Raw genomic sequence first — 27,955 nt, forward strand, 5'->3', positions numbered from 1 at the left:
TTAGTAGGCCGAGATTACCACGTGGCATGTGTACGTGCATATACTGGTGTATCGGTCGGTTGGTTGCACGTGGCAAAGATACGATCAGTAGTGTACGGAGCATGTGCGAGAATACAGGATGTAGTATTCCCCTCCTCCATTGTGCTGGACAGGCCATGCGGTCAAGCAGGAAGTTAGTTCTTGTTCGTTTTGATTGGTTATGAGAATGTGCGGGTGGAGCTTAATATGGGAGGAGTTATGTGCCTATATAAGGAGCCTGCACTATTGTCCGGGGCTCAGAACCTGTTGTATTTTGGTGACATTAGTCCCTCTGAGTCCCGATCGGTGAACCAAATAAAGAATCTCTTCCTTCCTGAAGAAACCTGTGTCCATCTCTCTGTGCTTCGCTTCCGTCAGTTTCTCCGGTATCAAAAGCACTACAGAATTTATTGGCGCTATGTAAATATAATAGTAATAAATGCTGCTGCCCTATTGTGCTGCAAAGCTAATTTAAAAAAAAAAAATTTTAGTCTTGAAATGGACGTTCTCCTGCACGATCACCGTCACCGTCACTCACTGTACTCTGCGCTCAATTTCAACACTGGGAAACACAGATTTCAAGTTGTCTAAAATTATTTTTCTGTACAATGCAGAGACAGTCTCACAATTTTCATCAAGAACCATGTAGTGCTTAAGATGCTCACATTTACGTGCAACAGCAAGATCGCATGTACAGATAACAGCTGATACTGAGGTAATTGTAATGTTTAAACATTTTAATGAAGAGGTTTTGAAGGTGCTAAATGAATATCCCTGAATAATGTCTTGAAAAGTTGGCAAGTCTATGGGGCCCCTAAGCGCGTGCCTGTGCGTTAAGACGGCCCTGCCATATCCCATTTGTTCCTGGATAGCTATCACCTATACATATTGATGGATGGCACAAGGACACTCTTGCCTTGTTGCATACTGAATTCAGAAGCTGAGGTACACCATTTACAACCAGTCAGGGAGGGTTCCTACATCATATACATTATACATAGGGCAGGGTGCCACTTGCTATGTGTCCTGCTAATCCTCCCCCCAAGGTGTATGCAGTGACCGGGTGCCACTACCGCAGCACACATTCAGCTTTTCATCTGTATCAGAAGGGGCTTTTGTCTGCCTAGCGGTAGATGGGTGGCTGGGGGTCGGGGCGGCCCTTGTCGGGGTGGAGCGAAATGACGTGCGCAATAATGGAGGCGGGTGTCACCGCGACACGATAACCAGCCAGGTTGCTCCGTGCTGGAGGAAATGAAAGCGCCGGTAAGGGCGCAGGGCGTGCCTGGGGTGGACACCGGACAGGTGAGAGGGAAGGCGGCCGGTTTGCGGGAGAATCCGGCGTTAACCGAGGGACAGTGTGTAGAGAAGGCCCTGAAAATGATTCCAGTGTAGGCAGCGGAATATAATGCTGCGACCTTTCCGGCCCCTCCCTTTAGGCATATCCCCATACCGAGCACAGCCTGGCACCTCCTTCATAGAACACACGCCTTCCTGTCATCCTGTGTTACACAGAGTTCTATAACATTCTCAACAGCCTTTTTTAGAACACCGTGACCGTTTATACCCCATTCTATTTTTCTATAGCCCTGTAACCACTTTGTACTCGTTTTCCTTCCATGTATGTCACTTTTCACCTCACCTAAATACATCTCTTATTTATGTTTATATTTGGCGCACTTGAGACCTCTTTTCTATGGCTGTCCTGTAATATGCTGCTAAGCATTCATGTTCCAAGAAGGCAATAAATAAACTAAGACATGCATATACGTTTTGTTTGTGAACAAAGCAAATAATTTAAAATACCTCCAATGTTAAACATTTTATAATAAAATAACATTAATCTCTAAAATTAAACTGGGACCAAATGGCCCCACAAATGTACCCCATGAAAAAAACACCACATACAACTCTCTTGTTTCTAGAGTTAACAACATACCGCTCTCCACTTCTACTGGGATGTATGTCTCTTTACTTCATTCCACTCTAATGGGTATCCCAGACCTCCCCGATAGACTTTATTTGCTAATGTTATTGAGTTGATTCTGGGTTTCTTGCCCCTCCATATAAAGTCTGTAAAACTTCTCTGTATTAAATTTAACCAGTGTAATGGGATCTTAAGAGGGATCATGCGGAACAGATAGATCCATTTTGGGACTATATAAGCCCTAATCGTGTTAATTCTGCCCCACCATGATATTTCATGAAACCTCCATTCCCTAAGCAATCTATTCATTTCTTTTAGTTGATTTAAAAAATTCATTTCCTTTAAGCGAGCAACTTCAGATGTTAACAAAATGCCTAAATATGGAAGCTGTGTAATTGACCAGTTGAATGAATAATTTTGTCTTAACGTTTGTTACTGTGATTTCCCTATGTTTATAGTTAAGGCTAATGTTTTATTAAAGGGACACTATAGTCACCTGAACAACTTCAGCTTAATGAGGTTGTTCAGGAGAGTGCTACAGCTACCCGGAGCCTTTTTCTTGTAAGCACTGTATTTTCTGAGAAAATGCAGTGTTTACATTGGAAGCTTGGAACACCTCTTGTTGCAGTCAATCAGACGGCCACCAGAGGGACTTCCGAGTTCAGAGGCCCTAAAAAGGCCTCTCGTCCGATGCATTCTGGGTGAATGCATCAGACGGGCTATCAGCACACAAAGCACTGTGAACGCGCTTTGTGTGCTGATAGCCTGTCAGCACTGCTGTGGGCGTGGCTTCAGCTGACAGCTTCAGCTTCAGCTGACAGCTGAAGCCCGAACCCACAGGGACGCTTACGGTCCACAATAGTGGTTGAAGGGGGGGGGGGGGGAGACCTACTCTCCTCCCCCCCCCCCGGCCCCCACCGCTGTGCGGCGGGTGGGGCCCCTAAAATTATCAATAAGGGGGGGGACCTACTGTCCCCCCCCGGCCCCCACCCCTGTGCGGCGGGTGGGGGCCCTAAAATTATCAATAAGGGGGGGGACCTATTGTCCCCCCCCGGCCCCCACCCCTGAGCGGTGGGTGGGGGCCCTAAAATTATCGATAAGGGGGGGGACCTACTGTCCCCGGCCCCCACCCCTGTGCGGCGGGTGGAGGCCCTAAAATTATCGATAAGGTGGGGGACCTACTGTCCCCCCCCGGCCCCCACCCCTGTGCGGCGGGTGGGGGCCCTAAATACAAAGGGGGGGGGGACCTACTGTCCCCCCCAGCCCCCACCCCTGTGCGGCGGGTGGGGGCCCTAAAATTATCAATAAGGGGGGGACCTATTGTCCCCCCCGGCCCCCACCCCTGAGCGGTGGGTGGGGGCCCTAAAATTATCAATAAGGGGGGGACCTATTGTCCCCCCCCGGCCCCCACCCCTGAGCGGTGGGTGGGGGCCCTAAAATTATCGATAAGGGGGGGGACCTACTGTCCCCCCCCCGGCCCCCACCCCTGTGCGGCGGGTGGAGGCCCTAAAATGATCAATAAGGGGGGGGACCTACTGTCCCCCCCCGGCCCCCACCCCTGTGCGGCGGGTGGGGGCCCTAAATACAAAGGGGGGGGGACCTACTGTCCCCCCCGGCCCCCACCCCTGTGCGGCGGGTGGGGGCCCTAAAATTATCAATAAGGGGGGGACCTATTGTCCCCCCCCCGGCCCCCACCCCTGTGCGGCGGGTGGGGGCCCTAAAATTATCAATAAGGGGGGGACCTACTGTCCCCCCCCCGGCCCCCACCCCTGTGCGGCGGGTGGGGGCCCTAAAATGATCAATAAGGGGGGACCTACTGTCCCCCCCGGCCCCCACCCCTGAGCGGTGGGTGGGGGCCCTAAATACAAAGGGGGGGGGGGACCCTAGTTAACCCTCCCCCCCCCCAAAAAAAAAAAATTATCTCCCTACCTACCCCCCTCACCCTAAAAATAATGAGGGGGGAACATTAACTAAAAACCTGTAAAAAAAAAAAAAAGAGATAAAAAAAACTTACCATTCGATGTTTTCTTTCTTCTAAAATCTTCTTTCTTCAGCCCAAAAAAGGCCAAATAAAAATCCATAATAACCGACGCAATAAAAAAAAAACAAAAAAAAAAACCGAGCGCAAAAAAAATAATCCATCTTCACCCATGGAGGGCTCCGCGCAGACTGAGCTCCGCAGGGTGGGGAAGGCTTATAAAGCCTTGCCCCGCCCTGCAATTAGGCTAAGAACACTCTGATTGGTGGGTTTAAACCAATCAGAGTGCTCTTTGTCATTTTACAAGCGTGGGAAAGTTCTTTGGAATTTTCCCACGCTTGTAAAATGACACAGAGCACTGTGATTGGATGGATTTCAAGCCATCCAATCACAGTGCTCTGTGTCATTTTACAAGCGTGGGAAAGTTCTTTGGAATTTTCCCACGCTTGTAAAATGACACAGAGCACTGTGATTGGATGGCTTGAAACCCATCCAATCACAGTGCTCTGTGTCATTTTACAAGCGTGGGAAAATTCCAAAGAACTTTCCCACGCTTGTAAAATGACACAGAGCACTGTGATTGGATGGCTTGAAACCCATCCAATCACAGTGCTCTGTGTCATTTTACAAGCGTGGGAAAATTCCAAAGAACTTTCCCACGCTTGTAAAATGACACAGAGCACTGTGATTGGATGGCTTGAAACCCATCCAATCACAGTGCTCTGTGTCATTTTACAAGCGTAGGAAAATTCCAAAGAACTTTCCCACGCTTGTAAAATGACACAGAGCACTGTGATTGGATGGCTTGAAACCCATCCAATCACAGTGCTCTGTGTCATTTTACAAGCGTGGGAAAATTCCAAAGAACTTTCCCACGCTTGTAAAATGACAAAGAGCACTCTGATTGGCTCAAACCCACCAATCAGAGTGTTCTTAGCCTAATTGCAGGGCGGGGCAAGGCTTTATAAGCCTTCCCCCGCCCTGCGGAGCTCAGTCTGCGCGGAGCCCTCCATGGGTGAAGATGGATTATTTTTTTTTGCGCTCGTTTTTTTTTTTTTTTTTTTTTTTTTAATTGCGTCGGTTATTATGGATTTTTATTTGGCCTTTTTTGGGGCTGAAGAAAGAAGATTTTAGAAGAAAGAAAACATCGAATGGTAAGTTTTTTTTATCTCATTTTTTCTTTTTTACAGGTTTTTAGTTAATGGTCCCCCCTCATTATTTTTAGGGTGAGGGGGGTAGGTAGGGAGATAATTTTTTTTGGGGGGGGGGGAGGGTTAACTAGGGTCCCCCCCCCCCTTTGTATTTAGGGCCCCCACCCACCGCTCAGGGGTGGGGGCCGGGGGGGACAGTAGGTCCCCCCTTATTGATAATTTTAGGGCCCCCACCCACCGCTCAAGGGTGGGGGCCGGGGGGGGGACAATAGGTCCCCCCCTTATTGATCATTTTAGGGCCCCCACCCGCCGCACAGGGGTGGGGGCCGGGGGGGACAGTAGGTCCCCCCCTTATTGATAATTTTAGGGCCCCCACCCGCCGCACAGGGGTGGGGGCCGGGGGGGACAGTAGGTCCCCCCCTTATCGATAATTTTAGGGCCCCCACCCACCGCTCAGGGGTGGGGGCCGGGGGGGGGACAGTAGGTCCCCCCCTCATTGATAATTTTAGGGCCCCCACCCGCCGCTCAGGGGTGGGGGCCGGGGGGGGCAGTAGGTCCCCCCCTTATCGATAATTTTAGGGCCCCCACCCACCGCTCAGGGGTGGGGGCCGGGGGGGGACAGTAGGTCCCCCCCTCATTGATAATTTTAGGGCCCCCACCCGCCGCACAGGGGTGGGGGCCGGGGGGGGGACAGTAGGTCCCCCCCTTATTGATAATTGTAGGGCCCCCACCCGCCGCTCAGGGGTGGGGGCCGGGGGGGGGACAGTAGGTCCCCCCCTTATTGATAATTGTAGGGCCCCCACCCGCCGCTCAGGGGTGGGGGCCGGGGGGGGGACAGTAGCCCCCCCCCCCCTTATCGATAATTTTAGGGCCCCCACCCGCCGCACAGGGGTGGGGGCCGGGGGGGGACAGTAGGTCCCCCCCCTTATTGACAATTTTAGAAAGCGAGCTGAGCTGTCAGTCAGACAGCTCAGCTCGCGAACGCGCATTCCGCGCACATGCGCGGTAAAGCGCTCAGGTTCTTCATAGGGCGGCATTCAATGCCGCTCTATGAAGAACGCGATTGGTCCAGCGTGAAGCCGTCCCATTGGGCCCCGCGATTTCGTCATTTTGACGAAAAAGGGGGCGCGGCCTAGCGGGGAGCTCGGCGCTGGAACGGAGGTAAGTTTTTAATATAAAAACACCGATTTTTTTTTTTTTAATGAATGAAAGTTCATATAAAAGCAAGAAGGAAGGCTGGGGAACCTGTCTTTCTTGCTTTTATATGGTGACTATAGAGTCCCTTTAATATTCATTTTGAAGTTGGAGACCTCGCCATATAATGTTATCTCCTGCAATAACAGTGGTAGCGAGTGTTCTGGTTCTGTAATAGTCAATATAACGTCATCTGCATATAGACAGATTTTAAGTTGTTCATTTGGGATAGAAATCCCTTTTATACCTATACTTTGTCTAATTATGCATGCCAAGGGTTCCACTGAAATAACGTATAAAAGTGGTGAGAGTGGACAGCCCTGTCTCGTGCCGTTAAGAATTTTGAACCATTCAGATCTTAAGTCTCTACCTACAATTCTAGCTGACGGCTCCGAGTACAGAGCCTCCACTGCCCCCGTAAACCAACCTTCAAAACCCATTTTAAACATGGTTTGTTTTAGAAAATCCCAGCTGACCCTGTCGAAAGCCTTTTCGGCATCAATCGACAGGGTCAGCAGGGGCATCCCAGTTGTTTGGGCCCAGTCCATTATCTCTATCATTCTTCTAGTATTGTTATTGGATTGTCTCCCTGCTACAAAACCTATCTGGTCCTTGTGTATAATTTCTGGCAACACTGCTTGGAGTCTATTTGCCAAAATTGCTGAATAAAGTTTAACATCAGCATTTTTTTTTTTTTTTTAATTCTTTATTTTTGACGTGCAGTGTTGAATACAAGCTTTGTCAAGATGTACTGCACATTTTTTTTATAACAGAAAACTAGCTTTTCGCAGAAAGCTTGAACATAGCGAGGTAATAGAAACATGCATGTTATCAATGCCTTAGTCTAGATGCGTATAAAGGTTAACCATTTAGTCGACATACGGATGCAGTAATATGATATAATTAACATAACGTCTAAGCATTTGCTGGCCGTTCATCCAGCGTGATTTTAGCAGAGTAAATGCTACTAGTAAGTGAATTAGACAATTAAGGAAAAAATCTCTATGACATATTCACCTTCTTTTCTGGTATGGTGGACTAAGTTTAAATTCTCACTGTGAGGCCCTACTTTATATATATTGTTCAAGCTAGACCATGCCGTTAGGACTGTAAAGTAAGAATGAATGTAGCTAGCACATAGTGTTAACACGCTATAGGACATTCACAGTAAGCATTAAGTATTAAGTATGCTAGGACTTGAGGTTAAGAAGCCGTTAGACTTCAGTGAGATTACAGTGAGTTGTTAATTAGCCCCCTATACTGGCTATCCAGTCAAATCTAGCTCCCATCGATTAGTACTTATGCTGGTATAAAATGTTTAGCTAGCGAAATACATCTGCGGTATTGTTGATTGTCTGACTAGTAATGCATGAACAAACGTAGATAAACATTTTGCAGAGGGATAGAGAATTTAAAATAAAGGTTGCTAGCTAGGGCTTCCGGGCATGTAAAAGATCAGGGTAAATCATAGGTAAAAGTACATAGCCGTTTGCAGGACTCTGGCATGAACGGGTAAGTCCAGTGCAAGTTCAGCCGACCCTTGACACCGGGAAACGCTGGTGCTCTGTTAGGCAGTTCCTCATGTCTTCGGCGTTTCTGTGTTGGGAGTCTGCCCTTGTAGTAGCCTGTAGGATGTGCAGCCGCTTGATTGCTTGGTGTGCAGCGCTGGTTAGAGTGAGCTGGGTCGTGCTGCGCTTGATGCATAGCTGAGGTGGAGTGCTTGTGTGGTAGGCATGGTGGGCTATTCCGCTTATGTGTATTTGGGAGTGGGAACAGCGTGGTACTTTTCCCCGCCGTGGGGATCGCAAGTATCTGCGTCGCCGGATGGCTGTTCTGGGAGCTTGAGGCAGGTATCTGTAGCATCGGCTCTCGTTGCGGGTCGGACCCATGCTGCCACAGTTTTCACCGCCCGTTGGAGAGTCATTCCGCGGCTGTGTAGTGTGGCCCAAAAGCTTGTGCAGATCTGGTCCAAGGCCCCCAGGAGGTATGTGGGTGGCTGGACGCAGGTACTCTGCTCGTTAGGTCGGCGCTGGGCGGCCATTTTGGATGCGTCTTGGCAGTTTGGTGCCCTTGCCCGCTGTGCCAGTAGCTTGTCCAATGTGGACCGGGATGTCCCCCACCGGTCCGGGGTGGGGGTTGGGAGATGCAAGGTCTCGTAAGGGTTCCGGTGTCGGGGAGAGCGGCCGCCTCTCCCCGACCCTAGTCCCAGTAGGCCGCACTTGGATTCCCGCTCCCGTAGCTCCGACAGGCTCCGGGGTGGTCTCGTTCGGGTCCGTGGGACACCCCCGACGTGGGTGGTGTACCCTCGGTGGTCCTCTGGCAGAATTGCCGTCGCTTTGAACCCGGTTTCGGCCCGCCAGGCAGGAGCTCGTGCTTTGCGTGTCTGCACGGCTTGGCGGTCAGGCTCCGCCCCCAACATCAGCATTTATTAATGATATTGGGCGATAACTTGATAATTCTGTCGGGGATTTGCCCGGTTTTAATATCGGACTAATATGTGCTCTTAAAAAATCTGCTGAAGCATGGCCTACTTTTGATATTTCATTAAATGTATCTGTTAACACTGGAATGATTTGAAGTTTAAAGTTTTTATAAAATTGATTAGTATATCCGTCAGGACCCAGAGCTTTTTGTTTTGCTAAATTCTTAATTGCCGTTCTAATTCTTCTGTTCTAAATGGCTTATTTACCGTATTTATCGGTGTATAACATGCACCGGCGTATAACACGCACCTCATTTTAAGAAGGAAATTCCAACAAATTTCCCCCCTCCCATAGTATTCCCCCCCCATCCCATAGTGTCCCCCCCCTCATCCTGTAGTGTCCCCCCCCCTTTCCATAGTATTCTCCACCCCCTCCCATAGTGTCCCCCCCTCATCCCATAGTGTCCCCCCCTCATCCCATAGTGTCCCCCCCTCATCCCATAGTGTCCCCCCTCATCCCATAGTGTCCCCCTCATCCCATAGTGTCCCCCCTCATCCCATAGTGTCCCCCTCATCCCATAGTGCCCCCCTCATCCCATAGTGTCCCCCCTCATCCCATAGTGTCCCCCCTCATCCCATAGTGTCCCCCCTCATCCCATAGTGTCCCCCCTCATCCCATAGTGTCCCCCCTCATCCCATAGTGTCCCCCCTCATCCCATAGTGTCCCCCTCATCCCATAGTGTCCCCCCCTCATCCCATAGTGTCCCCCCTCATCCCATAGTGTCCCCCCCTCATCCCATAGTGTCCCCCCCATCCCATAGTGTCCCCCCCTCATCCCATAGTGTCCCCCTCATCCCCTAGTGTCCCCCCTCATCCCCTAGTGTCCCCCCCTCATCCCCTAGTGTCCCCCCTCATCCCGTAGTGTCCCCCCTCATCCCCTAGTGTCCCCCCCTCATCCCCTAGTGTCCCCCCCTCATCCCCTAGTGTCCCCCCCTCATCCCCTAGTGTCCCCCCCTCATCCCCTAGTGTCCCCCCCATATCCCCTAGTGTCCCCCCATCCCATAGTGTCCCCCCATCCCATAGTGTCCCCCCATCCCATAGTGTCCCCCCCTCATCCCATAGTGTCCCCCCCTCATCCCATAGTGTCCCCCCTCATCCCATAGTGTCCCCCCTCATCCCATAGTGTCCCCCCCTCATCCCATAGTGTCCCCCCCTCATCGCATAGTGTCCCCCCCTCATCGCATAGTGTCCCCCCTCATCGCATAGTGTCCCCCCTCATCGCATAGTGTCCCCCCTCATCCCATAGTGTCCCCCCCTCATCCCATAGTGTCCCCCCTCATCCCATAGTGTCCCCCCCCTCATCCCATAGTGTCCCCCCTCATCCCATAGTGTCCCCCCTCATCCCATAGTGTCCCCCCTCATCCCATAGTGTCCCCCCTCATCCCATAGTGTCCCCCCTCATCCCATAGTGTCCCCCCTCATCCCATAGTGTCCCCCCTCATCCCATAGTGTCCCCCCCTCATCCCATAGTGTCCCCCCCTCATCCCATAGTGTCCCCCCTCATCCCATAGTGTCCCCCCCTCATCCCATAGTGTCCCCCCTCATCCCATAGTGTCCCCCCTCATCCCATAGTGTCCCCCCTCATCCCATAGTGTCCCCCCTCATCCCATAGTGTCCCCCCTCATCCCATAGTGTCCCCCCTCATCCCATAGTGTCCCCCCTCATCCCATAGTGTCCCCCCCTCATCCCATAGTGTCCCCCCCTCATCCCATAGTGTCCCCCCCTCATCCCATAGTGCCCCCCATAGTATTCTCCTCCCCCCTCCCATAGTATTCTCCTCCCCCCTCCATAGTATTCTCCTCCCCCCTCCCATAGTATTCTCCTCCCCCCTCCCATAGTATTCTCCTCCCCCCTCCCATAGTATTCTCCTCCCCCCTCCCATAGTATTCTCCTCCCCCCTCCCATAGTATTCTCCTCCCCCCTCCCATAGTATTCTCCTCCCCCTCCCATAGTATTCTCCTCCCCCCTCCCATAGTATTCTCCTCCCCCCTCCCATAGTATTCTCCTCCCCCCTCCCATAGTATTCTCCTCCCCCCTCCCATAGTATTCTCCTCCCCCCTCCCATAGTATTCTCCTCCCCCCTCCCATAGTATTCTCCTCCCCCCTCCCATAGTATTCTCCTCCCCCCTCCCATAGTATTCTTCCCCCCCTCCCATAGTATTCTCCCCCCTCCCATAGTATTCTTCCCCCCCCTCCCATAGTATTCTTCCCCCCCCATAGTATTCTCCCCCCCCTCCCATAGTATTCTCCCCCCCCTCCCATAGTATTCTCCCCCCTCCCATAGTATTCTCCCCCCTCCCATAGTATTCTCCCCCCCCATAGTATTCTCCCCCCTCCCATAGTATTCCCCCCCATAGTATTCTCCCCCTCCCCCCCATAGTATTCTCCACCCCCTCCCATAGTATTCTCCACCCCCCCTCCCATAGTATTCTCCACCCCCCCTCCCATAGTATTCTCCACCCCCCCTCCCATAGTATTCTCCACCCCCCCTCCCATAGTATTCTCCACCCCCCCCTCCCATAGTATTCTCCACCCCCCCTCCCATAGTATTCTCCACCCCCCCTCCCATAGTATTCTCCCCCCCTCCCATAGTGTCCCTTAGCGCACTTTCCCTTGTCCCATAATTACTTACCTGTCTTGAAGCGTGGGCCGGCTTCACAGCACGCACCGCGGTACAGGAACTTCAATTTCAGGTTCCGGTTTCCGGCGGGACTGAAAGGAAGTGTGCACAAGTGTGCACACTTCCTTTCAGTCCCACCAGAACCTGAAATTGAAGTTCCAGTACCGCGGTGCACGCTGAACACCGGCCCACGCTTCAAGACGGGTAAGTAATTATGGGATATCAGCGTATAACACGCACCCACGATTTTCCCCCTATTTTCAGGGAGAAAAAGTGCGTGTTATACGCCGATAAATACGGTAAATTCTTTTTCTGATCAATTGAGATTTTCGGCATTTTTAACTTTGATAAATATCTTTCCATGCCTTTTTATTGGAGGATTTAAGTTTAAATTATATAGTTTGCCATAGAACTTCCTAAATGTCTCGGCTATATCTTCAGGTTTTGTAATATTCTCACCTCCTACTATTATCTTATAAATTTTTCTTTCCAAATTTAGTTTTTTTAGTCTATTTGTTAACATAGAGTCTACTTTGTTGTTTTTGTAATAAAATTTTACTTTCAATTTTTTAAAATTTCGTTGAATTCTAGCCTCGATTAACTTATTTATATTTGTTTTGCAGATCTTAATCTTTTCTAATCTTTCTCTTGAAAAATTACTTTTATTCAAAGTTGATAAATTATAATATTCAATATACATAATATATTGATTTAACCTCTCTCTTTGTTTTATGTTGACTTGCCAAATTAATCCAATACCGTCTTATCACTGTTTTAAATGTACACCAAAGGCATTCTTTAGTGATCTCATCTGTCGAATTTTCTTTAAAAAATAAATTTATCAAATTGGTCATATGATCGATATTTGACTTTACTTCTAAGAGGCTATCGTCTAGTCTCCATAATGGTGGAATTTTTTATTCCTTCTGCAACTTCAACTAATATTAAATCATGGTCAGACCACGTGTTCTCTTTTATATTAACTGAGATTAGAAATTTAGAAAAATTTACATTTCCAAGAATCAAATTAATTCTTGCCGCTGAGCCGTGGGGGACAGATCTGTGAGTATAGTTTTTCTCACTGGGATGCAACAATCTCCAGCAATCAATTAAATCAAATTTATTCACTAATTTGTTCATTTCTTTAGCCTGCTTTGCTAAATTTTGGTTATTTTTCTGATTTATACCCAGTTGTTTATCCATAATGGGGTCAAATATATTGCATTATTTTGATGTATAAATTGTTAATATAATTTGTGGGTCATTTTAGCCTTCTGCTGTAGTATTTTGCTGTTCATAATCAACCAGTTTAGTTTTACAAACCACAAATTCACATATCTGAAATACTTATTTGATGTTTAGCTGATGATTTATTTTTTTCTCTTCTAGGCCAAATTCAAACTATTGAGCGTGTGTGTGTGGGAACAGGGAGGGATGCTGCAATTTGTGGTTTGCAGTATTATTTGAAATGTGTTCCCTTTGAAATGTGGACTTAATTATGGGGAATTTTCTAACCTTAAATTTCCTTGAGTTAGTCACTTGAACAGTTCTGGAATTACATTCAAAAACATATGTAAAATAATATGCCTTTAAAAAAAAACAAAAAAAAACCAGGTATTACAAGGAAATGTTGTCAAAGTAAAATAAAACATTTTTTCTACGCTAACAATCCTTTCTACATACAAAAAAAATATCAAAACTAATTTCAGCATGGTGTTTTGGTAAAGATGTGTTTATTCTCTAAATGGAGGTGGGGGGAGGGGTGTGTGAAAAAGGGATAGTTTAGTGCAACATAGCCTAACTAGGTAAAAAATGCTGATTTTCTAGAATTATTTTCAATATAGATGTTTTTTGATGAGTGTCATCCATTTCGCTGTTACCCACAATTCATAGTTTAGTGATTATACGCCTTTTTGTATGTGTGTGTGTGTGTGTGTGTGTGTGTGTGTGTGTATATATATATATATATATATATATATATATATAGTAACTTTCTGACGTGAGTGTCCCCTTACCAAAAAAAAGTTACAATGTGTTGTGTGTTACACAATGAGTGTAAGAATTCACACAGTAAACATGAATAGCATATGGCTATCTGATCAGTGGGTTGGTCCTGCTGCGATATGGTTCACAGCTTCACCCAAAGGAGGGCCAGTGACACGTAATGGAACATGATAACACATATCGTACTAAAGTCTTCCTTTTTTTATGTTCCTTGTAAACTTTAAGCAATACAGGAACAGCAAGTAATGCAAGCTAGAAGCTACCGTAGTTGTACTGCATAGCCTGAAACAAGGTAGACAAGTAGGGAAAGAAAGGTAAGAACATCTTACTAATAATAGTAAGTACTAATAATACATGTGCTTCCTGATCTGTACATTTGAATGTGCCTGCACCCATTCGCTACATCAGAGTACATGTTTCAATCAATTAATGTGGCACAGACATCTGCCCATTACATGTGTAACAGTATGAGGTAATGGATGAACTATTTCATAATGTTATGAAAAATATAATCTACGAAATGCCATTATGTAATTTTTTTTCATAATTATTTTACTTTTTTTTTTTTTACAAATGTTGTTTTAACTTTTTTGAAATATATCTCTCTGATCCATATAGACCAAGCCTTTGTGGAATGTCTCTGAGCACAAAGATCAAGCTGGTAGTGACAGGAGATGATTTTGGGTACTGCCCACGTCGGGATCTTGGCATCGTTGACTGTTTTCGTGCTGGTGGTGTGTCCAGTGTCTCCCTTCTGGTTAATGGGAGCTCTGCAGCTGGAGCAGCTGATCAAGCACAGAGGTAAGAAGGCAGACGTGGAAAACAAACAAATTCTGCTGTTATTTTAGGTTTTGCTTCACATGCACACACCACGTATTCTTAAAGGGACACTATAGTCACCTGAACAACTACAGCTTAATGTAGTTGTTCAGGTATGATCTATAGCTCCCTGCAGGCAATCTAATGTAAACACTGTATTTTCAGATAAAATACAGTGTTTACATTGATTGATAGGAATACCTCCAGTGGCCATCACTCAGACGGCCACCAGAGGGACTTCCTATCATGCAGGGCCCTAAAAAGGCCCTGTACACATCAGACGTATTAAAATACGTCTGACAGTGTCAGGAGAGAGAAGGCACTGTGTGCGCGCCTTCTCTCTCCAGCCTGTCAGCAGAGGAGGGGGGCGGGCAAAGACCGCGAGCTGAGCTGTCAGTCAGCTCAGCTCACGGCCGCGCGCATGCGCGGTAGTGCGCTCAGGACTTCAGAGGGCGGCATGAATGCCGCCCTCTGAAGTATGTGCACATGTGTGGCGAAGCCGCGCATGCGCACAAGGGAGCAATGACGCTTCCAAATGGATGCGTCTGATTGCTCCCTGCTCGCGTCCGCCTATTTCGTCATTTTGATGAAATAGGGGGCGCGGCTTCACGAGGCTCCCGGCGCTGGAACCAGGTGCGTAAAAACTGCTGCCTGGAGAGTCCCTTTAAATTTAACTCTAGCGATTTCTTAAGAAAGATTTATTATCTACATCGATGTATTTGTAATGAATTCACCACAGATTTGTAACATTTAAGCCAAAATACCCCAAGTGGAAAAGTTCTCTTACTTGTCTGATTAACAAAGCTCTTTTCTATTCACCAAAATTCACTCTGCAGTAAACTGACCCTCATGGAATATAATTGTTGCCTGTCCTTTCCTGTGCAGAGTACAGTGAGCATCTGGCATGGAGCAGTCAAATCTTTGGTATTGAATAACTTGTGATTTTAATACATTTTGTTGCATTATGGTTGTAACTTATCCATTATCCTTCACATTAAACCCTTAAGGATGGAGGCAATTGTACAAATTCTAACCAAAACCTAGAATTTGAGTTATATGTTTGTTCTCCTCTCACCTCACCTCTTTCATATTAAAGCGGCACTGTCATGGCCGAATCCCGTTTTTTTTTTTTTTTTTAACCCCCCTCCCGCCTCCACTACATCTAACTGACCCCCTAGTCACCCCCAAATGTAACTAAGCTCCCCATATTACCTATTTTTAATCTTTAGTTTCTGCCCCGATCTATATTCAGGGCACCGCCATCTTTGTGTGGGTAGATGAAGTCCCCGTGGGACACGTCATCTGCCCACACTAGATAAACTGTGAGATTCCCGCACATGCCCAGTTAAACACTTGGACATGCGAACGGGAATTTCATCTATTCATTCATTCGTCAGAAAGACGAATGAATGAATAGCATTGTCAGACGAACAAACAAACACTGAATATCAGTGTTCGTTTGTTTGTGCAGTTTATTACAAGGAGGGAGCTACTGGTGCGCAGCTCCCTCCTTGTAATATGTAAAGATAGAAGCGGCTGGGAGCAGTGCTCCCCGCCACTTCCTAAGCCCCCCCATGTCCCCCTCACTCTATGGGGGTCAATATGACCCCCATATTAGCATAAGGGAGATTTAAAATCTCCCGAATGCCACTACTCGCTATATCGTGAGTAGGGGCATGTCCACTAAACAGTGAGCAGCCTGTGGCTGCCCACTGTAAAAAAACAAAACTAAAAAAAACTACTATGCGGCCCCCACCCCTGTGCGGCGTGCGGGTGGGGGCCCTAAATAACAATAAGGGGGGGGGGGGACCTACTGTCCCTCCCCTGGCCCCCACCCCTGAGCGGTGGGTGGGGGCCAAAAATTACAATGGGGGGGGGAACCTACTGTCCAACCCCGGCCCCCAACCTTGAGCGGTGGGTGGGGGCTGTGGCGGAACCAGCCTCACCACTGGGCATTGGAGAAGACTGATTGCCAGGCTCCTGCCCTGTGACTATGGCCCCATGTTGAAATGCTTGATTTCCCCTGCAAAGACCTGAAAGCTAGGTCATTCTGGCAACTTGTGTGACTTTTAACCGGTTAACTGCTGCCTGTCAGCAGTCCTTCACAGGTGAGCTACTACTTTGTGCTCCACTGTGGTAAAGCAGAAGATAACTCAGTGCAGGCAGCCGTTGTTACACTAGAATATACTGCTAGGTATCTTGCAGAAAAAACGGAGCTAGGTCAGCAACCCCTTATTTTACACTTTACTGCTTGACAGCAACCTTTATTTATTATCAATACGCTGCTATGATCTAGGCACCTTTTGTGATATTTAACTGGCTAATCGCCGTCTGTCAGAAATCTGTCTGAGCTGAACCATTAACGTTGATCTTTCTGAGGTTAAGCACCATAGAACATTATCAATTATTGTATGTGGAGCTAACCCATGTCCTTAGTTGTACTATCATGTAGGGATTTACTTATCCATAAATCTTTTAACTATTGACAGCACTGGTTTAGCAGTCGTCTTATCTCCCCCCTCTTGTTACAGCTATTAGTGATATATAATATAGTATCACTTCTATTACTTGGGAATACACTGATGTTATATTGTAGCAAAACAGTATTGCTTCAGCATTAGTGTTATGTATACACTTTTACAGCTTGTATAAGTAGTCAGAGTTTTACTCACTGTATAGTCTCCACCCACTCCTGTTGTTCATATGATTTTTCTTTAATATATTTTTATTTTAGATTTATTTATTAAAAGTTACTTTTTAAGCCTATAATCTTCTCAGTAAATCATACACAGGTAGAATGGCATTTTTTTCTTTTTTTGTTTATTCTCTATGATATTCACCATTTAGGGGTTACCCCCCTTTTTTGTGCCCTCTACCTTGTGATATCTAAATTTTGGCCCTAGGTTAATTCTTTTCATTTTCTTCGTATAATGTTTATTGGTTGTTTTACAAAACCCTGTGGGTGGTACTAATGTGTAAGAATGTGTATATAAGAACAATAAACCCACAGCTCTGTCAGTTCTACTTCACCCTCAATTTGGAGTGCTGTCTCTTATTGGGGGAATCTGCTACAAGGGATTGCTATGCTTGTCATACTCCCTTGCTAAATCACTACTAAGCTCTTGTAAGAGCTTGTTCCTGCCTTGCTCGCTGGAGGAGTCTACGGTGGTTATGGTGTTGGCTGGAGTGCTTGGAGCCCTCAGGAAGTGTTAGGAGCATCCTTCAAAGGAGGTACCCAGTCGGGGTGCCAGGTGATCCGTTACAGGGGCCATAAATTACAATGGGGGGGGAGAGGACCTACTGACCTCCCACCCCCCCCGGCCCCCAACCTTGAGCGGTGGGTGGGGGCCATAAAGATAGTGAGGGGGGACCTACTGTCCTCCCCCCGGCCCCAACCTCTGGGCAGCGGGTGGGGTCCCTAAGACAAATCCCCCCCACCCATCAAAGGTGACTAGGGGTCCCCAAGCCCCTAGTCACCCACCCCCCCCACCCCAAAAAAAGTTACCCCCTACTTACCCTCCTCACCCTAAAATATAGTGAGAGGGGAATAAAATAACTAACCTGTAAAGAAAAATTCAACTTACCATTTGACATCTTCATTTTTCAGCCCCCAAAAAAGGCCAAATAAAAAAAAACATCATACCCTTCTAACTTAAAATGAAATAAAAACCCCGAGCGCCTCCAAAAAAACACAACGAAAAAGAAAAAACACGAGCGCAAAAAAAATAAATAATCCATCTTCACCCATGGAGGGCTCCGCGCAGACTTAGCTCTGCAGGGCGGGGGAAGGCTATAAAGCCTTGCCCTGCCCTGCAATTAGGCTAAGAACACTCTGGTTGGTTTAAGCCAACCAGAGTGCTCTTTGTCATTTTACACAGCGTGGGAAAATTCCAAAGAACTTTCCCACGCTGTGTAAAATGACACAGAGCACTCTGATTGGGTGGCTTAAAATCCATCCAATCACAGTGCTCTGTGTCATTTTACACCGCGTGTGAAAGTTCTTTGGAATTTTCCCACACTGTGTAAAATGACAGAGTACTCAGGTTGGATTCCAAGCCCACCAGAGTGTTATGGCTGCTCACTGTTTACTTGACATGCCCCTACTCGCGGTTTAGTAAGTAGGGGCATATTATTTACTAATACTAAGTAATCTTTACTTGGTATTAGTAAAGTTGTCTGAAAGACCAATTTAGGTCTTTCAGTCTTTTGGAAGATAACTCCTTAATACCGTGGGAATTAGGGCGTTATCTACTAAGCAGCTGCAAGATGCAGCTGCGGCACAAATTGAATCGGAGTTTCATTCATTCCAATGAAATTCCGATACGAACAAAGTGCCGAATTGAGTTCTAAAACAAACGAACAAACTGTTCTCATTCAGTTAGAACGCAATTCGGCAGTTTCGTCTAAAATAACAGGAAGCATCGCGAGATCACAGAGGAAAGGTAAGAATTATGGGAAAATTGCTCTGACCAGCGGAAATAAAGCACACTTTGCTCCTCCGCTGGTCAGAGCTGGTCAAGCGGAGGAATCCTCCATAAGGCAAAGAGTCCCTACTTTGTCTTATGATTTTAAAGAAAACTAAAGAAGACAGGAAGAAAATAATAACAGATCCTGAGAGAGGGGGAGAAGAGGAAGAGATTGAGAAAAGCTAAGTTCGGCATGAGAGTGCCGCTTTAAGTGTGCCCACACTTATTATATGTAATTTTGTTCATGAGTAACAGGGCTTTAATTTCACATCAAATATTTCCATATGGAACACAATTTAATATGAATAAAATCTAAAAAAAAGGGTGAGAAATTAAGACATTTTGTTTTTCAACTTATGCATGACATTTTAACGGTGAATGTCATAATACTGTTGGCTTTTACTGCAACAAAACATATATTTGTATGCTGTGAGGTCCCAGGAGTATACCAATGCAACCCATGTACAGGTTCCATGGTGTTTTGGAAAGTCACAGGCTTAAATAAAGAGCTTGTCCATTTCAGTTTATACATATTGGAATCTGACGAATTGGTTTGCTGGGCCTATGTTGCCTTTGGGACCGTATAGCAGCCCAGGAATGAAAATTACCCCCATCATGACAAACCATTTGCAAAAGTAGACGACCTAGTGTATTCAAAATGTCCATTCACAAACTCTGGCCAAAGTTAGTGTTCATATTTTTTTTTTGCATTTTTCACACAAAAACTACCCTTTCACCAATGATATCTTTATTATGTTTTACTGTACGAAAACACTCATATTTGTTGAGTAATGTCTCATACGTACAACAGTAAACCCCATGTACAGGTTTTATGAGGTTCAGGAAAGTTACAGGGTCAAAGACATGGCTTGCAACTTAAAGGGACACTCCAGGCACCCAGACCACTTTTGCCCATTGGAGTGGTCTGGGTGCCAACTCCCACTACTCTTAACCCTGCAAGTGTAATTATTGCAGTTTTTTGCGCATTAGGTTTCCCCGGCCGGTGGGCGGGATCAGTCTCGCCCACCGGCCGACGCAATCACTAGGAGGCGCGGAGGAAGGAGCAGCGACGTGGGGACATCGTCGCTGCCTCAGGTAAGTCACTGAAGTGGTTTTCACACCTTCAGCAGCCGGGGATTGGGGGATGGGAGGGAGAGGGGACATGCAGTGCCAGGAAAACGGATTGTTTTCCTGGCACTGGAGTTTCCCTTTAAAGGGATACTATAGTCACCAGAACAACTACAGCTTATTGTATTTGCTCTGGTGAGTATAATCATTCCCTTAAGGCTTTTTTGCTGTAAACATTGTCTTTTCAGAAAAGGCAGTGTTTAAATTACAGCCTAGGGATACCTCCACTGGCCACTCTTCATATGGCCACTAGAGGTCTTCCCGGGGCAGTGCTGCACAGGGTCTACACCCTCTGCATGGAGACACTGAATTTTTCTCATAGAGATGCATTGATTCAATGCATCACTATGAGGAGATGCTGATTGGCCAGGGCTATGTTTGGCTTGTGCTGGCTGTTGCCCTGATCTGTTTCTTTGACAAGCTTGGGCAATCCAATGCTTTCCTATGGGAAAGCATTGTGATTGGCTAAGATCAACACTTCTGATGATGTCAGCAAAGCAAGCAGATCAGGCGTGGCGCCAGCACCAGCAGACTGCAATAAAGGTAAGGTTTTACTATATTTAGGGGAACAAGGGGCACCAGGGAGGCTATATGATTTTTTTATTTTATTTTTTTAACACTATAGGGTCAGAAATACATGGTTTTTGTTTGTGACCCAATAGTGTTCATTTAAATTCTCTGGACTGTCTGCCTGGGTTGTCAGCCAGATCCCTCAATATATAAAAAATCACATAAAATATGTAATAATAAACAAACAATTTAAAATCTATATATAAACAAACAATTTAAAATCTCTATATAATTTTATTTATTTTCCACCACAACTGTGTGGTTTTTAATTTTTTTATTTTTAAATTCATTGAATTGGGGGATCTGCCTGACATCCCAGGCAGTCCCCCTGCGGCAGTGATGTAAACTGATGATCCGAGTCATGCGATCAAGACCATATGACACGGTGGGCAGTATTTGTTGCAGGTGGACAGCCTGGGTTGTCGGGCAGTCCTTTCGAATCGTAATGGAAGGTAGGTAAAGTCACCCTTTTGCAGGACGACATAGCACATCCTAACAGCATTAAGGGGTTAAATGAACACTCAAAACACCATAACCACTGCAGCCCATTGCAGGACCAAGGTAAGTTGTCAAACTGTACTTAAATGGTTTGACCTTATGGGACAGTGCCAGGGCATTTCTGGCACCATATCCACTACAGTTGAAAGTTGTGGTTATGGTGCTTGGGGTGTTTCTTTAGAGAGCACCTGTCATGACTAATATTATGTTTTGTTTTTCTTTTAATAGAGAATAAACTGTATCAAATATATAATATGTAAGCTGGGCACACTCCAAGTGATGAGGTGTAAAAAAAGGGGTTTGCTTACATTTATCCAATACTGAGTCTCACTTAGTGCTGCCGCCTGCCTATCCTCTTGTGACATCATCCAGCAGGCATAACCTCCTTGGCTTCTTGTCTAATCCAGTGCTTCCTTTAGAGATGCATTGAGAACGAGAAGTGTATGGACTGTGCTTGTTCAATCAAATGCTTCTCATAGGGAATTATTGAATCCTATGCTTTCAAAAGGTCTGCGTTTTGAAGACTTTTGAAGACTACAAACTCTATCAGTGCAGAAGCTTCTCTAGTGTGAATCCTACAATTAAATCATTCCTGAATGTAGCTAAAGGCAATGTTTTAGATTGCAGGCCTAAAACAACAGGTGTGCTGCATCCAGGCCACTTCATTGAGTTGAAGTGGTCTGGGTGCCTTTAATGTTCCTTTAAATTGTTCATTGACTTTCAAAATCTTTGAATGCCTTCAGAGCAGGTCTGGTGACCATAAATATCATTATATAACTCGTGTACATGCATGCATGATTGTTCTTCTAATAATAATTGTGTCTGAAGGAAGACTGGTGTAGGACACCTTTATCTTTAAATCCAATTAGAACTGCTAATTTGGTAAGCCTGTTCATAAATGTTTTATTTACCAATAATGTTTATGTTGTACTTTGTGTATGAATTTGTACATAGAGTGGCCTAGCTAAAATTTATAAAGTCGATTTGTGCTTTCTGGCATTCATAAAGCCCTAGCCTGCTTTACGGTATGTCTGCCATTGTATTTTCTTTATCAATCAGCAATTATGATATGTATGTGTGTGTGTGTGTGTGTGTGTATATATAGACTTCTTTTATTTACAATATATCTACTGCTTATTAAGGTATAACATTCCCATTGGTCTTCATGCCAATCTCTCAGAGGGCATCCCGGTCTCTGCTGAGTTACGTCAGAAATCTTCCCTTGTTAACTCTGAAGGTGTCTTTCTTGGCAAGATGGGTATACGGAAAGCACTGGCACTAGGACAGCTCAGCATGCCAGAGGTGAGGGTCACTTTAGCTCTGAATACAAAGCACTTTTCTGTATCAATTGTTGCTCAGAGTTTCTTAAAAATATGTGACTTATACAATTTTAAAATGCGTTTGTTCAAAATATGTGTGTCTCTTTCTTCTTTCTTCTGACCATTTGTTTTGCTCTATAGGTCAGACAGGAGCTGCAAGCACAGGTCAGTCTGTTTAGAGAGCTGACAGGACAAACTCCTCAACATATGGATGGTCATCAGCATGTCCACATTTTACCAAGTAAGAGTTCAAGATTACAAAACTTGCTTATAATTTAACTCTGTTTTAAGTAAGAATCCGTGTATCATGCATTAAGCAACCTGATAATTATTTCCTATAAATTAAAATGATGTGCTCTTAAGATAATCTCACATTTTCCCCTTATACTTTACAATCTCATTGTAAGTTCAGACCTGCTGTCACAGGCAAGCAAAGGGGAGAAGGGCCTTTTAGAGCTATTTTTGGAAGACAGAAATATTGAGCAGCTCTCGCTGAACAGCACTTTCCAGAACTGCGCTCTGAGCTCTTACACTTGAGCAGCAACAGTGGGTATATTTAATAGACTATCAATTCTTCCCGATTTTCAGGCTGCTGTTCGGAAGTCAAATGGAACCACTACAGGAGGGTTGCCAGAATCCTATATATTGTGTGTGCTTCTGGATCTGTCTGTATAAGAACAGGAAAGTGTTTATCTAGGAAGTCCAGCCATTGTTGAGTTTTGTTTTGTTTAAGGGGCTCCAAAAAATATCTTGGCAGCTCAGGCTCTGCCAACTATGTTATATCTTGAATACCATTACATTATATAATCACGCATGCAGTTATTTGTTCTCATTAAGTGATCATTTTTTTTTAAATTTATAATAAACAATTAATGGACATCACAAGGCAGGGTTCAAGAAATAAATTCCTATGTTCAAGCCAGGCCCTAAAGGTTACTCACCACAGCAAGCCATGGCACACTAACCAGGGGTGGATTTATACTTACCAGGACTGAATTTTAACTCCTTGATGAATAGTGGAAATTTGAAAGTTTGAGTCCTAATATAAAACATGTTTTGTATTTTTTTTTTACCTACAAATGCATTTTGAATATATATCCTAATAAGGTGACATCATATGCGCAATAAGTAAAATTCACACAAACCGGCTTTACATCAATATTACACTGATCAGCCACAACATTAAAACCACCTGCCTAATATCATGTAGGTTCCACTCAAGCTGCCAAAACAGCTCTGACGCATTGAGGCATGGACTCCACCAAACCTCTGTACATGTTCTGTGTTGTTCCAGTGCATCCCACGAATGTTCAATTGGATTGAGATCTGGGGAATTTGGAGGCCAAGTTAAATACCTTAAAGTCTGTCATTTTTCTTAAACTATTCCTAAACCATTTATGCAGTGTGGCAGGATACATCATCCTGCTAAAAGAGGCCACTGCCATCAGGGAACACCATTGCCGTGAAGTTGTGAAAGTGGTTTGCAACAATCACATGTTGGTGGTACATGTCAAACCAGTAATGGCATTACTACGCTCCCAGGGAATTCGGTCCATCGTATATATGGACGATATCCTCCTCATGGCACAGGACCAGAAGACTCTACACCTTCATATGGTCATGACCTCAGCTTTGTTACAGAACCTTGACTTTGTGATCAATCTCCAGAATTCATCTCTCACCCCATCTCAGACAGTGCAATTCCTTGGATTCCAGATAGATTCTGTTCAGGCAGTTCTACAACTTCCTACAACAAAAATCAAATCCATCAAAAAGGACATTCAGAGGTTGCTGGTGTCACCATATCTCTGCCTGCGGGACCTCATCATCGGCTTACTCTATGCTTCAATACAGGCAATATTCCCTGCCCCGTTACACTACCGAGAACAACACCTAAAAACACGTTACTTGCATCAGTCGACATCTTACGATCAGCAGATCACACTCACAGACAAGGTCCGACTAGAACTCAACTGGTGCCTACATCATATGGAAGCTTGGAATGGGAGAGCCATCTTCGGATCGCAACCCAATTTTCATTCTGGAGTCACATGCCAGCCTTCTCGGATCAGGCGCGACTTTCTCAGAACATTCTACTCTGGTCCCAATCGGAACAAGCACTTCATATCAATTGCCTCAAACTAATTGCAGGTTTCTTTGCAATCCGCAGTTTCACCAAGCACGTCTACAATTGTTCCTTGGTTCTGAAGATGGACAATGTGTCAACGGTTCGCAATGTGAGCGAATTGTAATAGTTATGCCTGGACAGGAATATCTCCCTTCGAGCAGAATATTTACCGGGCTCAGACAACCTTGTTGCAGACTGGTTTTCCCGACACTGGAATCGATTCCAGCGATTGGCAACTAGACCCGTAAATCTTTCGACGTCTGCAGATCTGGCGAGGACCATTCAGCCTGGATCTGTTTGCATCTCGCTTCAACCGTCAGATTGACGCATTTTTCAGCTGGCTGTCAAATCCAGCGTGCCTTGCAGTCGATGCCTTCTTACAGACTTGACCGACGTCCAGAGCATATGCGTTCCCTCCATTTTCCATGATCCCACGCACACTACAGTATCTCAAAACTCAAGGCGTGAAGGTAACTCTTGGTAAATCCAGGCCTATGGTAAATCCAGTAGCAGAGTCTTGAATATTTCCCTCACGATGGGACCCTGTTGACCATCCCAAGCTTCTTGCAGATATAGATGTTAATCCACCATATACTGTTGGCCAAATCCTCCAATAGTATCTTGGCCTCTTCCAGCCTAGTGCAGAGGTTTTGGTATTTCTTTTTTTTTAATTGGCTTGTTCCCTAAACTCTTTAGATAACTCCCCCACATCAGCACTGAAATAAGATATAACCAAACTGATGTATTCTAGCACTGGTAGAGTCTCCTTACTACACCCCAATCTGCCACCTGTGAAATCCTCATTACTGCTGACTTGTGTCCAATCAGATGTTTCTCATAGAAGCATTGGGACACACCAACAATGTTTCTCATAGTGAAGTATTAAAACCCTTGGTCCAATATGAGAAGCCCTCACTTCCACTTTGAACAACAGTCCAAAGCAAATGAGGTAGAAAACAAAGGGGTATTATAAACGTTCAGATTTTTCTTGAAATCTGTATTTCTATCAAATGAGTCTGAAGGTACATGCAGTAAACCCTTAAAGATCTTCAGCAAGCTAACGTTTTTAAGGGTACTGAGGTGCCTGTTGAAATGTTTAGTCTACTGGTCAACTGTGCTTATTGCTCCACTTTTAAAACTTAGTTTAAATAATGCTCTTCATAGATAACGTTCATTATTTAGATCTAATACGTATGTAAAATGAAGCTATTCAGATTGAACGAATAGTATCTTAATTGGGGCTGATGTTTTAATTAGGGATCCGTGAAGAGTTTGCTCAAGTGCTGCAGGAAAACGGAATTCATTACACAAGACTGCCAGTGGAGCTAGGCCTTCACAGGTGTGACTGGATCCCTGAGGAACTTATGGTGTTTAATAGAGCAGTACAGGAAGATGCCCTGAATTCTGTGGGGATATTCAAGAGCTATGGCCTTAGGTAAGTTATCTAATTATATGGGAAAGAGGGTCCAGGGATGATGACCACGACTTTCTTGCTTTCTCTATACCTCTTCCTCTGCACACAAAACATCCTTTGAGGTTAATCTATCCTGTTAGACTGCTTTGGATAAGGAATACATTTGAGATTTTTTAGAAATGTATATTCCACATCCTCCTAATGCTTATTGTTGTTTTAACACCTTAATGGCTAGTGACATGCCTAACAGATTATGATGTAAATATATTTGCTGATCACCTGGTCATTAGATTTGGGTAATTTCATTATACACACAGCATCATAGACAAAAAAATATTGTTAAGTCCATTAAATCAGGCTTACTTAATGCCACCGTGAAAGTGTTATACTGGTAAATTCCCATCGCTATCTTGACTTTGGGTGAAGTATACTTGCCACAACAAAGCACCTTTAATCTAGAAAGTACCAAAATTAACCTAAGATATTGTGAACACAAAAGCTATGTATAATATGGAAAAATATTTTGTGGAACCTTTACAATCATCAGCTTGTGTGCACCTATGGACAATTTCTGCAGATATTAAGCCCTTATTTGGACAGTCATACCTCAGAATCATGTATACACAATTTTTACCAATTGCAAGGAAAATTGGTTCATTGCAAATTAGTTCCTCCCCTGTGATTGGCAGATAGCCGGCTCTGAGGTGTGTTCTGTCGCTGTACTGACTGCTGAGCAAATCTAAACATTTCCCTCAAGAGGTAGTGAAAGAGTTGCAGGTCTGCACCTCCAGCAGGTGCAGATCACTGCCAATACTCCGTCGCAGTCACAGATGGAAAAGGGATCATTCAAAGTGGTCTTCACCTAGGCAGCAGACCTACAGCTTGGCCCCCTGAACCACCAGGGAACTGAACTGGGAATATTGCCCTCCTCCCTCACACTTGCACACCAGTTTGTTAATTAACATTACTTGGGTCTCCGGGTCTGCTGGGCCTAGATTAATGCATTTATATTTTTTTAAGTATGGATTGCCTTTTTGGAAATATAAATATTTTATTAAACCCTCCTAAACTAGGGAAGACACCTTGCTGTACAACAATGCCTTCTTTTGAAGTCAATGTTAAAATAAATATTACTTCACAAAAGACTTGTACCTCACTCATGTAGCATCAAGCAAAGTTTAATGAGGAAGGTCCATTAAATGTAATGATTTATTCAAAATTAAAAAAGAAGGGGGGCAAAAGTCCTCAAACCAGAATTAATAAGAAGGTACGGATTGATGGGAAAGGTGCAGCAGAACTAAAAACATTATTTATTTTGTTTGTCACAATATATACGTCTATACCTGTATAGCTAATTGTCTTTTGAATATAGTCCTATATATAATCATAAACTTTCATGGGGACTTTGTTGGATGTTACACGAGTGCAGCTGAAGTCTTTTTCCTTTATATAGAACAAGACAACCTGCACCAGGTGCATTTAATTGTTTTCACAGACCATTTTGTAACTTGTTATAATGCCAATTGATGTAGTGGCACAAAACTTTTTGTGTTTTTCTAATAATCACACAAACAAAATAAATAGGATTTATCTTATTGCTGCTGTGTTATAAGCAATTATTCTAACTGAATTAATATATTTGATTTGCAGGTGGCCGGATCTATACATTGGTCTCAGCACAATGGGGAAGTACATGTCGACGCATAACATCCAGAGAGCAATTGAGTATGGAATCCTGTCTTTGCATAGCAGTCTTTCCCCAGGGCACTCAACCCAATCCAGCATCTGCATGACCATTGAACTGATGACTCACCCTGGTTACCCCAGTATGCCGCAAGAGGGGGGCTGTGGGGAGGGTCCAGATGATTTCTCACAATCCAGGGATAGACTGCATGAGTTAGAGATCTTAAGAGACCCATCATTACACAGTTATTATAATAACCATAATGTACACTTATGTAGTTTCAAAGATCTATAACACTTGGAGTGGAAATTGACCTCTTGCACTCATTACAGGGATTTTGCCAGCGTGCCTCTTTAAAGGCTTGATGGGATGGATTTACACCATGGTCAGTATAGCCGCTAATGTTTAACAGGGCAGGAACTTTATAGAGCTGCCCTGACTCCAATTTTGGTTGATTACTACTTTTGAAGTGTTGTTTTTTTCTTGTTTTTATTTTAAACTTTGACATTGATATTATTTGAAGATTTTCATTTTTGTTGAAATAAGCAGCTGTTCTAA

The 27,955-nt window shown here is 44.9% G+C and overlaps 1 protein-coding gene across 2 annotated transcripts; it reads left to right on the top strand.

The window, feature by feature from the left end:
- The first annotated feature begins 1,197 nt into the window (after nt 1–1,197).
- YDJC (YdjC chitooligosaccharide deacetylase homolog) lies at nt 1,198–27,913 on the top strand. 2 transcript variants are annotated; one of them, XM_063457042.1, is made up of 6 exons: nt 1,198–1,320; nt 13,990–14,172; nt 21,995–22,154; nt 22,313–22,412; nt 25,557–25,734; nt 27,364–27,913. In XM_063457042.1, the coding sequence occupies exons 2-6, from the start codon at nt 14,006–14,008 to the stop codon at nt 27,689–27,691; spliced, it is 933 nt and encodes a 310-aa protein (XP_063313112.1). In that variant the 5' UTR covers nt 1,198–1,320; nt 13,990–14,005; the 3' UTR covers nt 27,692–27,913. The 2 variants fall into 2 exon arrangements, with proteins under 2 accessions (XP_063313112.1, XP_063313113.1); XM_063457043.1 differs by lacking the exon at nt 1,198–1,320 and adding an exon at nt 13,595–13,708.
- The last annotated feature ends 42 nt before the right edge of the window (nt 27,914–27,955 follow it).

This window comes from Pelobates fuscus, chromosome 5, assembly GCF_036172605.1.
Source record: "Pelobates fuscus isolate aPelFus1 chromosome 5, aPelFus1.pri, whole genome shotgun sequence".
In the NCBI taxonomy this organism is placed as follows: Eukaryota; Metazoa; Chordata; class Amphibia; order Anura; family Pelobatidae; genus Pelobates; species Pelobates fuscus.

Bases quoted from the DNA above. Each gene is read 5' to 3' on its own strand.
- YDJC (XM_063457042.1), top strand. From the start codon at position 14,006: ATGTCTCTGAGCACAAAGATCAAGCTGGTAGTGACAGGAGATGATTTT. The intron at 22,155-22,312 runs GTGAGGGTCACT...TTTGCTCTATAG, and splicing joins GACAGCTCAGCATGCCAGAG to GTCAGACAGGAGCTGCAAGC. The intron at 25,735-27,363 runs GTAAGTTATCTA...TTTGATTTGCAG, and splicing joins TTCAAGAGCTATGGCCTTAG to GTGGCCGGATCTATACATTG.